The 15,133-nt window shown below is 51.3% G+C and overlaps 1 protein-coding gene across 2 annotated transcripts; it reads right to left on the reverse strand.

Moving 5' to 3' along the window:
* Nucleotides 1-657: 657 nt before the first annotated feature.
* On the reverse strand, nt 658-11,965 carry CD74 (CD74 molecule). 2 transcript variants are annotated; one of them, XM_012450647.3, is made up of 9 exons: nt 11,672-11,965; nt 6,114-6,286; nt 5,835-5,914; nt 5,198-5,260; nt 4,029-4,124; nt 3,625-3,712; nt 2,112-2,303; nt 1,574-1,636; nt 658-1,253 (listed from the first exon to the last, which is right to left on the reverse strand). In XM_012450647.3, exons 1-9 carry the CDS (start codon nt 11,746-11,748, stop codon nt 1,243-1,245), a joined length of 843 nt encoding a protein of 280 aa, XP_012306070.1. In that variant the 5' UTR covers nt 11,749-11,965; the 3' UTR covers nt 658-1,242. The 2 variants fall into 2 exon arrangements, with proteins under 2 accessions (XP_012306070.1, XP_012306123.1); XM_012450700.3 differs by lacking the exon at nt 2,112-2,303.
* Between the last annotated feature and the right edge of the window lie 3,168 nt (nt 11,966-15,133).

Raw genomic sequence — 15,133 nt, forward strand, 5'->3', positions numbered from 1 at the left:
TCCTGTTCCATCCTGGAAATGCAGAAGCCCACTTCCCTAGGCCCAGAATCATATAAAACACCAGGGGTGCTAGAGATGTCTCCAAAGTTTTAGCCTCCGGCTGGAAATAACCAGAGGTAGTGCAGAAAAGGAATGCAGGGCTGGAGGTGTTGGAGACCCTGCAGTTCTTGATTTCTGGCTCCTCTTAAAAAGACAACATCTGGCAGCAGGGGGGCTGTGCTCCTTCCTGGCAGCAACCAGATAGAGCTGAGTAGCAGTTGGCCCCTTAGGTAGGGCATGGGTGCCCAGTTCTCCACAGTCCCCCACTTCCTGTCCATCCCTGACACTGAGGCCCCGTGTTGGTTGCCATCTGTCTTCACATTCGCACTGTTCTTAGTATAGAAATAAAATTGGGGACGTAGGAAAATGAAAGCTGTACCAAGAGGAGCTTGTGCTTAAAAAACTAGGCAAGAGCTTATTTCTTTTTGGAAGTAAAGAGTGCTCCTGTGTGTTCAACATGTAATCAAGTATATCTATGTCTAAGACTGCAGGCCCCGCAGGTATCTCTGTCGGTTCTTTGGATCACATTGTCCCACCCAAATGACGGGTTTAGGGTCTTTAGTTACCTCCTTAGGATAAATGAACTGGATCCCAACAGACGAGCCAGGAGCCAGAGTGTTCTACTTACTACTTTTTATTCTAACATGAGCTATGGCCCTGAGAGCTGATGACAAGCTTGACTGAGCAGAGGGAACCAGGGGTCAGCAGAAAGGATTCTGGGTAGGGAATCTTGGCTCTTTCTTGGGGAGTGATGGGGGGAAAGGGAAGAGAGTGGCTCGGCCTACAGGTAGATAGGCTAGGAAAGCTGAGGCCAAAGGCCGGAGGGGAGAGAACAGCAAGCCTGTCCAGCCTGGGGTCTGAGGGTAGGGTTATCCTTTCTCCCTGTGCCTTCCCACCTCATCCATGGGCCTAGATCTCGGAGCCCCGTGTCGGAGGCTGCTGTGATGTCTGTCTAGCTTCTGGCTACCTCCTGGGACCTCACGCCCCTGTTGACAGATGGAGATTGGGCAGCAGGGCCCTGCTGCATCATTATCTGCTGTTCCGACTTGGTTTGTCATGTCCAGGGGTGACGGAGAGCCAGGCACCAGGTCTCATGGGATGAGGTACAGGGTGGGAGATGGGGGAGGGGCTGGGGGCCAAAGGGAGCGAGAAAGCTGTGGCTGTGCAGGGCCGGTGGGATGCTGGAGACCACCTCTGCCGTTCTCACATGGCGACTGGAGAGAGAAGCAGCAAGTTGAGGTTGGGGTCATCCATTTGTTGTCTTTGCCCCTTCCTAAAATCCTGGACCTGCAGAGCAGGTGAGGACTGTCCATCCTCCCCTGTCCCCTGCTAGGGTCCAAGTAATAACCATCATGGATTTGTGTAACTCCCCACAGCCCCCCACCCCTCATCTGATGTTCCTCATCTCTGAAATGGTCATCCCAGGGATGTTGGAGAGTATCCCAGGGTCACACTCCTTCACCTGCCCACAAAGGAGCTGGCCCTGCTGGGGATGAGCTGCTGGTGACCAGATGCCCCTCTGCAAGGCCCTTACCTGGGCCCAGATCCTGCTTGGTCACACCCAGCCCAGAAGACGGGTCCTCCAGTTCCAGTGACTCTGCAAAGGAGCAGCAAGTCCATTTGTTACTTGAAGTGCAGCCTATCCAATCCTAGATGCCTGAGGGCAGTGCTTCCCACCAAAGCAGGTGCCAAGGGAAGGACAGCTGCAAACAACAACGAAGAGGTGTAATGGGGGCTTGAGTGAGAGGGGTGATGAAATGAGATGGTGGGTCCGTAGGACTCCTGGATGCTAGAGGGTGGCGCACGGATGAATGAAAATCAGATGAAAGGACTGATGGATAAGTGAACAAATGAAACAGATGAGTGGATGTAAGAGGAGAGATGATAAATGGCCAAATAGGAATAAACAGGTGGGTGGATGGATAAAGGGCTGGACACATGACTATGTGGCTGCCCCCAGGAGCTGACGTCCCGGGTGTCCTGGCCCCATGTGCTTCAGAGGGGACCTCTTGCCCCTCAACCTTCCTAGTACTTCCTGGTCCTCTGACACTGGCACAGCGGCCACTGCTTACCACTGCAGTTATGGTGCCCGCGGCTTCTGGTGTTGGGGACCTCTGTGCCGTTGGGGAAGACGCACCAGCAGTAGCCGATGCTCCCATAGCACTGGAGCGGCAGATAGTTGCCGTTCTCGTCGCACTTGGGACGGAACGAACCCGGGTGGACATCAGGGATGCGGCTGACCTCTTCCTGGCACTTGGTCAGTGCTGAAGCGACAGGTATGATGAGGACACAGTGAGTGAGTGAGCTCTGAACCAGGGTGTGAGCAGAGCCAGAGACCCACACACCACTGCTGTGGGCCTAATGCCATCTTTCCAAGTGGCTTTACTCACTCCAGCCATTACACAGATGAGAAAACAGGCCTGAGGCCTAGACCAACAAGGTCTGAGATCAAAAAGGAAGTGAATGGCTGTGTGTCCAATTCACCTCAGAAGTTGATGTCTTCTAACACTCAAAGCCCATTGCAGTTTCGGGCCAGGCACAGTGGCTCTTGCCTGTAACCCCAGCACTTTATGAGGCCAAGGTGGGCAGATCACTTGAGGTCAGGAATTCAAGTCCAGCCTGGCCAACATGGTGAAACCCAGTCTCTACTAAAAATACAAATATTAGTTGGGCGTGATGGTGCCCGCCTGTAATCCCAGCTACTCTGGAGGCTGAGGCAGGAGAATTGATTGAACCTGGGAGCTGGATGTTTCAGTGAACTGAGATGGCACCACTGCAGTCCAGCCTGGGTGACAGTCAGACTCCGTCTCAAAAAAAAAAAAATTTACAGTTTGGAATTGCACTTGCGATTCTGATTTCTAGAGAAAAGCTATGGGCATCTTGGTAAGTCTAAGCTTGCTGTTACTGGGAGTTCCCAAGCAGAAATGAGGGTTACCATTTGTTGGAGATGTCTTTGAGGGGTTTAATAAAGCATCAGCTAGGAGTTGGTGGAGGTAGCATGTAAGGTGCCTTCTATGAATCTGATGCAGAAACTGAGGCCCTGGGCAGGGTGGCCTTTGATCTACTTCGGGACCCTGAATCCCAGAGGGAAGGAGACTTGGCCCAAAGTTACATAGCCAATTAGAGACAGCACCGGGATAGAAACAGCACTCTTTGGCTTTGGGGCTAAAACCATCCTAGTCTGCGTTGTCCATGAGGTGGGAAACTTGCAAGGCTCTCTTGGCAGCAGCTGTGACCTTGGTGCCCTCACTGGAGTTGCAGGCAGTGCTGGGGCAAGGTCATTACAAGGATTCCTTCCTGGGGTGTTTCAGGCTGATTTTGCTCCAGGCCCCCTGTGTGGTGCCATCCTCCATGAGAGAGGTCACCTGTACCCTCTGGTGACGGGCCTCTGTGGGCCCTTAGGAACCCTTAGACAAGATAGGGATGGCCTGGGGGCAGAAGACAGCCAAACCAAGAAGGAACAGACAGGAGAGACGGAAATGAGAGCTGAGAGGATGGGAGGTTCTGTGGTGCTGGGGCCAGGGGGTGAGAGCCCCAGGGGAGTACCCAGAAGCCCCGGCACCCTAAAGCTCCCACTCCCTGTACCTTTTGGTGGAGCCTCAGTGGGCTTTTGCTCCAGGGAGTGCTTGCTCATTTCAAACAAGAGCCAATGGTGCAGCCAGCTCTCAAAGATCTAATGGGGACAGAGGTGAAGGTCAGGTTCAATGGCCACCATCAAGCTCCTACACTGCCTGGCTTTTCCCCTGGGGACAGAAACATGCAGGGCCAAATAGGGCCCCAACACCTGGGTCCAGCTGCAGCCTGGTTCCCCCTTAAAGACCCATGGTGCTGAACCCATGCACTCTGCAGTGTCCAGACTTTGGAAGTGCTGGTAAACACCTTCAGCTTCCTGAGAATGGCTTCCCCAGCCCACCATCACCCCACCTCTCCCAGCCCTGCCCTAGACATTGGGTGAGAGAGACAGTTCCCAGGCAGGGGAACCTGCTAACCTTCCAGTCCATGGTCTCCATGGTGTTCTTAAGGTGTTTCAGGTTCTCGGAGAGGCTCCCCTTCAGCGGCGGGTATACCTTCAGGGGGTCAGCATTCTACAGGGTAGCAGGGCAGGAAGGATGATTCAAAAAGAGCTCCCTGGCAGGCAGTGTGACGTGTAGCCCACATTCCCTTGGTCTTCCATTCTGAGGAATGGACCAGACCTGTACCAAGCCTAAACCCTGGACCTCAGCCGTGATGGGATGGGAGGGGAGGGGTAAGAGCAGTTCAGCTGTAGACCTGCAAGACTCCAGGGCTGGGAACCGAGTTTCAGATTCCAGGCCAGCTCTACCAACAAGCCCGTCTCCTCCTCCCTGCGGATGGCTGCTCAGCTTTCAGGTCTCACCTGCTCCAGGTGAGGACCCAAACTTGACTGCCCCCAGCTAAGTTGAGTCCTCTGCCTCTTTCCTCACAAAGCCCCCTGGACTTCTGTCATCATCTGGTCAATTGTCTGTCTCCTACAGTAGCCTGGGATCCCCATGGCTTTAGGAGCTGGGTCCAGTTGCTCCCCATTGTGGGCCCAGAGCTTTGCACACTGCCTGGCACAGAATAGACATGCAGTATAAACTGGAGGCCCCAGGAGGAAAAAAAAAGGTGTCTTCAGCAAGTCACTTCCAAGATTTGAGCCTCAGTTTCTTTTTCTTTCTTTTTTTTTTTTTTTGTATCTCTCTGTCACCCAGGCTGGAGTGCAGTGGTGCGATGATCGCAGCTCACTGCAAACTCCACTTCTCGGTTCAAGCGATTCTCCTGCCTCAACCTTCCGAGGAGCTGGGATTACAGGTGTCCGCGACTGTGCCCGGCTAATTCTTGTATTTTTAGTAGAGACAGGGTTTCACCATGTTGGCCAGCCTAGTCTTGAACTCCTGACTTAAGGTGATCCACCCACCTTGGCCTCCCAAAGTGCTAGGATTACAGGCATGAGCCACCACACCCAGCCCAGCCTGTTTATCTATCTCAAAAATGCAGAGGCCAGACTACATAGAACATTTAAGGGTCATCCTTGTATTCAGTAATCCAGAGAGCACATACTGAAAGTCTGCCATGAGCCAGGTATACAGGCCTTGGAGCTCGGCTTGGCCAGTGTCGTGGGTGGGCAGGCAGGGCCACCCAGCTGGCTCCCTGCACTCACCAGGAGCAGGTGCATCACATGGTCCTCCGTCATGTTGCCATACTTGGTGGCATTCTGCATGGGCTGTGGGAGAAAGGAACAGAAGATTACCAGCACCGGTCCCCAGAGCAGGGGAGGGGGGTGGAGCAGGAGCCAGTTGCTGGGATCTAGGTAAGAGTCTGAAATCCCAGGCACTTGGTCAGTGAGTCCATCTCTGCCGCCTTCAAACATGAGAGCTCGAGCAAGTCACTTTAGCTTCCTGCCTCAATGTCCTCATTGGTCAAACTGGCATAAGCTTTCCTGCCCAGGGTTTTGTCCACAGCAGTTTTGTGAATAAAAGCATTGTCGATACATGATAGCAAGGGCTTTGAGAATGGGAGGGGACAGTAAGATGCTATGGGAAATGAGTAGCACTTTGTAACCTATAGAGGGCTGAGCCTTCTTCCCAGGGATGGCACCAAGAGACTCTTCTTCACCTGTGCCCTCCACACCTGGGAAGCCCTATTCTTCCTGAGGCAGGCAGTGTGCCTCCCGGAGCAGTCAGGACCCCTCCCCAGCTGGGCTCTCCTCCCTGCCTCTCCCCACCCCTCCCCTTGGCACTGTCCTCCATCCAGGCAGGATAACCTTGCCCCTCTCACCACACTGGGGCTGTCCTTACCTTCTGGGGCAGGCTCGCCATGGGCAGCGCCTGCATCAGCAGCGGGGTGGCCATGCGCATCTGGCTCAAAGGCTTGGCAGCTGTGGGGACAGGGAACAAGGATAAGTGTGGCCCCAGTGCCCAGGGAGGAGGGTATCAGATCCCAGGTCCAGATGAGCAGTGGCGGGAGTCCCAAACCAGAGGGAGAGGACAGTGGCCCCAGCTGGGTGCAGGGATGGTGGCATCTGAGGTAAGGGACAGTGGGAGGTGGGGGGTGTCAGGACGGAGTGGTGCACGCACGCTTGGGAAGCTTCATGCGCAGGTTCTCCAGCTGCAGGTTCTGGGAGGTGACCGTCAGTTTGTCCAGCCGGCCCTGCTGCTGGTACAGGAAGTAGGCAGTGGTGGCCTGGCCAGCCAGGAGCAGAGCCACCAAGACGGAGAAGACTGTGTACACGGCTCCTCGGCTGCACTTGCTGTGGGAGGTGGGGAGGATAGGTCAGAGGAGAATCCACAGTGGTGGCTGCCCCAAGGGCTGGCTGGCAATGGGGAAATGTATCCCCCATCTCCATCAGCCCCCAAGCCACCCCTAACAAACAATACACTTGAAACACAAACAAGCTGGCTGTGGAAATGCAGCTTGAAGACCTCGCCCCACCCCTCCTTCCAACCACTGATGCTCCTGAAGTCCTCCCAGGCAGAGACCGTGCAGCTGCCCCGGGCCTGAGTTGAACAGAGAAGAGCAAAGAGCCACCACACTCCTTGTCCTCTCTGGACTTTTGTGTCCTCCCTTTGCTGTGAGGATCTCCTGAGGGTCAGGGCTGCCCTCAAGGGGAACGGGTTTGGTTTTTGTTTTGGTTTTCTACTGGCAGGATCAACCAGGTATGTTTTTTTTTAATTGACCAAAAAAAAAAAAAAAATTGTATTACTTACCAAGTAAGGGGAAGGTGGTTTTCACCCCTCTGCCCAACCTCCCACCCCCACAGTGAGATCGGATTTAAGGAGAAAAGGAAAGGAAATGGGACCGGGACAGGACAGCAGAAAATGTGTCCCACCTGAAAAGGGGAAGTGGGGACTGGCCATTTTAGGAGTGGGTTGGGGGAGCCTTGGCAACGTCAGGCTGAAGCAGGGCCAGGCACCACCCACTCTAGGACCATCCTTTGCCCAGACTCTCCATGTGTCTTTGAGCATGTCCCTGCCAATCTGTGTGCCTCTGTTCCCTCACTTGTCACATAGGTGCCCTTCACCTCTGCAGTTCTAGGATTTGGTAGGCTGCTGCTTTTAAGCAAGAGCTCACTGCCACTTCCAAAGTATTTCAGATGGTAATATCCAGACTGCAGGGCGTGGGTAGGGGTCTAGGTGCCTGAGCCTGCGTGGTCTGGATGAATTTCTCATGCTCTGTGGACTCACCATCCAGACCCTCAGACCTCAGTGAGCCCTTGTATCTGTGGGCCTTGGATGTGATTATGGGGGTGCATGCTATGTTACAGTACAGGGGATGTAAGGATCCTGCCCCTGTATCTCGGGAGTTTCTGATCTGTTCTTTGACTCATCCCAGGGGTGGGACTACTAGGACCCTGCTATGGTTTGAAGGTGTCCCCTCCAAAATCCAGGTGTTGCCAATGTGAAGGTGTTGAGGTGATTGGGCCATGGGGGCTTCTCTCTCATGAATGGGATTATGTGCCCTGTAAGAGGGCTTGACGAATGGCTGGGTGCAGTGGCTCATGCCTGTAATCCCAGCACTTTGGGAGGCCAAGGCAGGCAGATCACGAGGTCAGGAGATCGAGATCATCCTGGCCAACGTGGTGAAACCTCATCTATACTAAAAATACAAAAATTAGCTGGGCATGGTGACACGTGCCTGTAATCCCAGCTACTTGGAAGGCTGAAGCTGGAGCATTGCTTGAACTAGGGAGTAGGAGGTTGCAGTGAACTGAGATTGCACCACGGCACTCCAGCCTGGCGACAGAGTGAGACTCTGTCTCAAAAATAAAAATAAAAGAGGACTTGATGGAAGACATTGGTTCTCTCTTGCCCTTCTGCCTTCCACCATGTGAGGACACATCAAGGAAGCCCCTCACCAGGCCGGGCACAGTGGCTCACACCTGTAATTCCAGCACTTTGGGAGGCTGAGGTGGGTGGATTACTTGAGGCCAGGAGTTCAAGACCATGCTGGCCTCAAGTAATCCACCTGCCTCAGCAAAACCCCATCTCTACAAAACATACAAAGAAAATTAGCCAGGCATGGTGGCATGCACCTCTAGTCCCAGCTACTCGGGAGGCTGAGGTGGGAGAATCACTTGAACCTGGGAGGCAGAGGTTCCCATGAGCCAAGATCACTCCACTGTACTCCAGCCTGGGTGACACAAGACTGTCTCAAAAAAAAAAAAAAAAAGGAAAGCTAGGCCTGTAATCCCAGCACAGCACTTTGGGAGGCCAAGGCAGGAAGATCACCTGAGGTCAGGAGTTCGAGACCAGCCTGGCCAACATGGTGAAACCCCGTCTCTACTGAAAATATAAAAATTAGCCGGGCGTGGTCTTGGGCACCTGTAATCCCAGCTACTCAGGAGTCTAAGGCAGGAGAATTGCTTGAACCTGGGAGGTGGAGGTTGCAGTGAGCCGAGATCACACCACTGCACTCCAGCCTGGGGGATAGAGTGAGACTCCGTCTCTAAAAAAAAAAAAAACAACACACACACACAGAAAGCCCCTCCAGAACTGTGAGAAATAAATTTGTTTTTAATAAATTACACAGTCTGTAGTATTCTGTTGAAGTGGCACAAAATGGACTAAGACTCATTGGGGACTGCCAGGATGAGGCTACACCCTGCCTACTCCAGCAACCAGCAAGGATGGTTTAGGAAACTCCAGGAGACCTTTCTGCCTGGTAACCCATGACATCACAGACTGGCTCATTCTCATTGGCTTGCTGCTTGCCAGTCTGTGCTTTCTGGGCTAAGGTCTGGCCCAAGGGAGAGTTATTATGGAAGGAAACAGCAAAATCCCAGCATGGGGAAAGTGGAGAGACCAGATAGGAAGGGAGAACAAATTCTACTTCTTGGCCTTCCCAAGAAACAGCGGTACCCTGGCCTGAGTTCAGGCTCTCCAGCCTTATCCTCCACCTGTTCAGTGCTTCTGCAACCCCACACACAATTCTAGTCCCAGCCCTACCTCCCACATGTGACATGGGGAAGTACCTTCCCCTCTCTGCACCACAGTTCCTCAGGAGGCCTAAGAATCTAGAGATTCACCCCAAAGACAAGACCGCATAACCTGGATTGGAATCCTGGCTCTGGAGTCCTTTAGTTCTGGGACCATCTAAGTTGCTTAACCCTCTGTGTGAGTAAAATTGGGTAAGAACATCTGCTCCAAAGGCTGTTACGTTAAATCAGATGATGAGGGTAAAGCTCTTGGCTCCACACCTAGCACATTGTTAGCACTCTATAAATAAATTACACTCAGTGAGATTCTCAGGGGAGTTCGTAGTTAAGTTTAGCATCTGCTTTTCTTCCTCTTTATGCATCTTGAACGCCTGTCCCCTGGTTCTGGTAGAGTGCCAACTCTTGTCACCCCCCCCCCTTTATTTCCTCATTTACACTACCTTCTTCTGGAATTTAAAAAAAAAAAAAACAAAAAAAAACCCAAAGTCAGGAGCCAACCAGAGCTACCAAGAATCATGACACAGGTGTTACCAGGCAGAAGCGTTCACAAAAGCCTCCAAAACAGGCTCCAGTCTGGAATGGCCTAAGCACACATGGCCAGCTTTAGAAGCAGTAACTGAATAAAGAGAAAACTAGACGAGGATTAGACAAGGGGGCATGCTTTCTGAACACTGAGCCCACCTGGGTCTGTAAGTCACTGGGTGGTCTGAGCTCAGAGGGGTCCCACCTCCTCTTCCCACAAAATGCACCTCTAAAAGGGGGCTAGATGGAGGCGTGAGCTCACACCTTGATATCAGACTAGTCCTGGTTCAAATTCTGCCTCCAACCACTCACTAGCTATGATTACTTGGGTAAGTCACTTACCAGTGTGAGCCTCAATTTCCTCTTCTGTAAAAAGGGACCACAAAAGTACCTAACTCATACGGTGACTGTGAGAATTAAAATTGAGGTTAGCCTTTAGGTATGTGTCCTACAAATAATCACAGTACTAACTAATAGTGGCTGAGGCCTGGTGACAGGTACACAGTAGATGGGAACTATTATGGCTATTATTATTATTACTGAGACTCACGGAGAGGCAGTGATTTATCCAAGGTTACCCATGGCCTAGACCAGAATCCAGTCCTCACAGAGGAGTCTGCCCTCCTTGCTGTGGGATTCCCTGGGGTTTTCACAGGCCACAACTAATGGTCTGCATCGAGTTACCGTGTTTCCCAGAACATAGCTTGTCATAACATCTCTTCAGGCCTCTCTCAAACCCCTTTCTGCCTGGCAACAGCTGACATCACACCTAGCTGTAAGTCCCTGTAGATTCCAAATGGCTTTCTGGAGACTGGGGGTAGCAGGGGCAGTGGGGTAATAGCCTTCTAGCCCTTTTTTTAGGGAAACACATGAGTGAGGCTATTTAGGGGCTGGGAGGCAGGACCTGGGGTCCTCTGGATGACTCTGGCTGCAAGGGAGAGGGGCACAGGCAGGGACATGACCCCCATCAACCCTGAGCCCCCTCCAGAAATTTAACCAGATCCTGTCCCTCCTTTCTTGCCTGCCCCCAGCATCTCACAATCCCTCCTGTGATGGCAGACGTTTCCATCTACTCTACAGACACCTGCAAGTATCATTCCCCTGATCCGTGGTAATCAGAAGGGAACTCTGCGAAGAACTGCTTCTACCATCCTCTTTTAGAAACCCTGTTTCTCAGCTGGGCGCAGTGGCTCACTCCTGTAATCTCAGCAGTTTGGGAGGCTGAGGCAGGCAGAGGCAGGCGGATCACGAGGTCAGGAGTTCAAGACCAGCCTGACTAACATGGTGAAACCTCGTCTCTACTAAAAATACAAAAATTAAACGGGCATGGTGGTGTGTGCCTGTAATCCCAGCTACTCAGGAGGCCGAGGCAGGAGAATCACCTGAACCCAAGAGGCCGAGGTTGCAGTGAGCTGAGATTGCACCACTGCACTCCAGCCTGGGTGACAGAGCAAGTCTCAAAAAAAAAAAGCAAGAAAGAAACCCTGTTTCTCCACTGGGATCTTGAACATTTTCAAGGTGTTTATTTTTATTTATTTTATTTTTTGAGACACAGTGTTACTCTGTTGCCCAAGCTGGGGTACAGTGGCGCCATCTTGGCTCACTGCCAAGACGATTCAAGTGATCTTCATGCCTCAACCTCCCGAGTAGCTAGGACTACATGTGTATACCACGACACCTGGCTAATTTTTGTATTTTTAGTAGAGATGGGATTTCAACATGTTGGCCAGTCTGTTCTCGAACTCCTGGCCTCAGGTGATCTGCCCACTTCAACCTCCCAAAGTGCTGGGATTACAAGCGATAGCCACCACTCCCAGCCTGGTCCAAGGTCTTGAACCTAGCGTTCATGGCCCAGCCTCAGGGGGGTCTGCAAAGCCCCTGGATAGCATGTGAAACTCTAGGAAGAGAAACCAGGCTCTCTTCTGCTTATCAGAAGGAAGGGGTCTGATGCAAGGAAAGTTACAAACTCCTGCTCTAAAGGAACCCCCTCATTTGCCAAGAGAGGGAGCGAGAACCCAGAGCAGGCCAAAGACTTGCTCAAAATCACCCAAAAAGTTACTGTTAGAGCCAGAGCCTGAATGCCTCTTTCCTGTGACTCCTGGCCAGTGCTTCTTCCAGCACATGCGCACAGCTCTGCAGTCCAGGATTTGTGTGCCCTTTCTTGGTGCTCACACGTACCTCTCAGGGGCTCCAGGGCGCTGGCCCAGCATGGGCAGTTGCTCATTGTTGGAGATAAGGTCGCGCTGGTCGTCCATGACTCTGGCTTCTGATCTTCCCAAGAGTTCCTGCTGCTGCTGCTGCTGCTGTGTATCTGGGACCCTGAACCCCTGGCTCGCCTCTTAAAGTTGGTGCTGGGGAGAAATCTGATTCGTCCACAGGAGACCACTCCCCCTACTTGGTAGATGTGGAAGTGAAAGCCACAAAGCTGGAAATACCCCACTTTGGTGAAGCTGCCTTTTGCGGGGCAGGATGTGGAGCAGGGGTGCTCCCTAGGCAGGTAGAAAGGCCAGCGTGATCCCATTGGCTGCCCAAGGCCCTCATCACTTGTTTCTGGGCAGACCTTTGGATTCATAAGGCTCTTCGGATGCTTCAAGAAACAGGCAAATGTCCACTCCCTAGACAGGAAAGCACTTTGAAGCAGAAGACGCCTTTGTTTGTCTCCCCTTCTCATCCACAGATGAGTGGCCGCAGAAAGGGGCTGTGCCCCCTCCGTGAGCTTAGACAAGCCCTCCTCTCTAGCCTCAGTTATGTTGTCTCAAAAATGCAGAGGAAGTTTGGACTACCTGCAGGGGAAAAAGCATTGCTTTTCTTTCCCGGTTTAGGTTCTTGGTTGAGACACTCTCCTAAAAACAAAAGTTAACAAAAGAAAAACCAGCCAAAGTTTATTAACACGTGCTGTACCCATCATGCAGGAGAGGCCTCAGTTGAAAAGTATTTCTCTCTCAAGGCAGTGGCTTAGGGGTCTTGCTTAAGTAGTATTTTAACAAAGAGCCATAAGTCCCATAGAGTGACAGGACAGAGAAGAGGATATCTTCAGGGTCCCAAAAGGAGGGAAACGTAGGAAGACAAATGTACGGGAAGAGCCAAGTCTGATCCGGATCCTCTGAGCTCTGCTTCTGAGCTGATCAAGGCAGAGAGGAGGGGCAGAGGGTACCCCTGGGTTTTATCCTTTTACCTTTAATTAAAATCCACAGGGTTTTAGAGAGGAAGATTTTAGTTTCCTTCAAACCTAAGAGTCTGTGGTTTTAAGGCTCTGGCACTCAGACTTGCCTCCACTTACTAAGCCCTGCTTCGTGCCAGGCACAGTGTGCATGCTTTGTTCCTGTAATCTTTACAGAGGCCCTCTGAGGAGTGTTTCATCATCTCCATTTACAGATAGGGACACGGGGGCTCTTGTCCAGGATCACACCTCCAGGAAGTGGTGGAGTCTGCGTTTTCAACCACTTTACTCCTCTGCCTCCTTGTGTGGTTCAAATCCAGGAGAACAGGGGCCTGTGCAGGAAGGGAAGAAGAGGGCCTAGGAAAGGGTTCCTGGGAGATGTGACTGTGTTGGCAAGGCTCCTGTGCTGTGATACAGTGAAAAACATCTCTGCTCTCTGTCCCCGATTCCTGACTCAAGGACCACTAAGAGCCATAGAATCTCCAGAATGAGGCCGGGCGTGGTGGCTCACACCTGTAATCCCAGCACTTTGGGAAGCTGAGGCAGGAGAATCACTTGAGGTTAGGAGTTCGAGACTTGCCTGGCCAACATGGTGAAACCCTGTCTCTACAAAAAAAAGGAAAAATTAGCCGGGCGTGGTAGCACATGCCTGTAATCCCAGCTACTTGAGAGGCTGAGGCAAGAGAATTGCTTGAACCAAGGAGGTGGAGGCTACAGTGAGCCAAGATAGCACCACTGCACTCCAGCCTGGGTGACAGAGCAAGACTCTGTCTCAAAAAAAAAAAAAAAAAAAGCATCCCCTGAGTGAGAAGAATGTCTTTTTTTATATATTCAGGAAATGCTGGTAGCCGGAAGCCTCTACATAGCTTCAGGATGGGGGCTGGGAGCGATGTGAAGAGAGGGTCGGGACTTTCAGACCTCACCCCCACCCACCCCGACTTCCAGAGAGAGGAGAAGGACTGGAGGTTGAGTTCAATCACCAATGGCCAGTGATCTAACCAGCCATGTCTACATAACGGAACTTGCATAAAAACCCCAAACAACTGGGCTTTGGGGTCTTCCAATAGATGAACACATCCATGTGCCAGGAGAGTGGTGCACCCCAACTCCACAAGGACAGGGACAGAAGCTCCTGTACTCAGGACCCTTCCCGTATGCCATACCATATGGACCTCTTCATCAGCTGCTCATCTGTATCCTTTATAATAAACTGGTAATAGTAAGTAAAGTGCTTCTCAGTTCCGTGAACCATTACAGCAATTTATCAAGTACCAAGAGGGAGTCGTAGGAATCCCCAATTTGTAGCCAAGTCATCAGAAGTACTGGAGGCCTGGGATTTAGGACTAGCATCCGAAGTGGATGCAATCTTGTGGGACTGAGCCCTCAACCTATGCGTTCTGATGCTAACCCCAGGTAGATAGTGTCTGAATGGAATTGAATTGTAGGATACCAGCTGGCGTCCGGAGAGTTGGAACTCTCCGGTTGCTGGTGTAGAAAAAATACACACATTTGGTGTCAGAAGTGTTGTGAGTGTAAAGAAACAAGTTCCTTTTATATACCATATTTGTTTTATTAATCTTTATGTATTGTGTGTGCTTTACAATTTGCATTAATTTTTTTTTTTTTTTAAAGATGGGGTTTCACCATGATGGCCAGGCTGGTCTTGAACTCCTAACCTCAGGTAATCCACCCACCTCAGCCTCCCAAAGTGCTAGGATTACAGGCATGAGCCACCACACCCGGCCAATAATTTTTTAAAATAAATTTAGGCTTTGTGGTTCTAAGGTTCAGTGAGTCTTGGATTTCAGGAGTCAAAGATACTATATGTATTTTGGGAGGAGAGAGAAGAGCAGTCATGACCTTTGACATGGCCAGACCTGAGTTCAAATCCCAAGTCAGAAACATCCTAGCTGTGAGAGTCCCCAAGCCAGTCCCTCAACCTTTCTGAATTTGCTTTCTGCTTTGTAATATGGTAATACTAGCTTTGCAGAGCTGTTAGACTAAATAAACATTTAGCCAGAGCCTCGCACCATGGATATGAAACTGGATCAAACTGGAGACATTTTGTAAGTGAAATAAGCCAGGAACAGAAAGTTAAACACAGAATGTTCTAACTCATATGCGGAAGCTAAAAAAAGTTGAACTGATAGAAGTGAAAAGTAGAACAGGGGATACTAGAGCCTGGAAAGGGTAGGGGGAAGGGAGGGATGGGGATGCAAAAGGATACAAAAGTGCACCTGCATAGAAGGACTGAGTTCTGGCATTCTATACCACTGTGGGATGACTATAGTTAACAATAATACACAGGTTCAAATAGCTGTGAGACAGAGCAGGGACCCCCCCTTAGAGGCGGGCCAAGCACCCCACCAACATAAAAATAGAGAAGAATCTAGGCCAGAAATGGTGTCTCACACCTGTAATCCCAATACTTTAGCAGACCCAAGGTAGGAGGATGGCTTGAGGCCAGGAGTTTGAGATCA

This window comes from Aotus nancymaae, unplaced genomic scaffold (assembly GCF_030222135.1).
Source record: "Aotus nancymaae isolate 86718 unplaced genomic scaffold, 86718_ANA_hifiasm-v0.15.2.pri h1tg000064l_1, whole genome shotgun sequence".
Lineage (NCBI taxonomy): Eukaryota > Metazoa > Chordata > Mammalia > Primates > Aotidae > Aotus > Aotus nancymaae.

Coding starts and splice junctions, on each gene's coding strand:
- CD74 (XM_012450647.3), bottom strand. CDS start 11,748: ATGGACGACCAGCGCGACCTTATCTCCAACAATGAGCAACTGCCCATG. Junction 3,713..4,028: donor TGGAGACCATGGACTGGAAG/GTTAGCAGGTTC, acceptor TGTCCCCATTAG/ATCTTTGAGAGCTGGCTGCA. Junction 1,637..2,111: donor CGGGCACCATAACTGCAGTG/GTAAGCAGTGGC, acceptor GCTCCTTTGCAG/AGTCACTGGAACTGGAGGAC.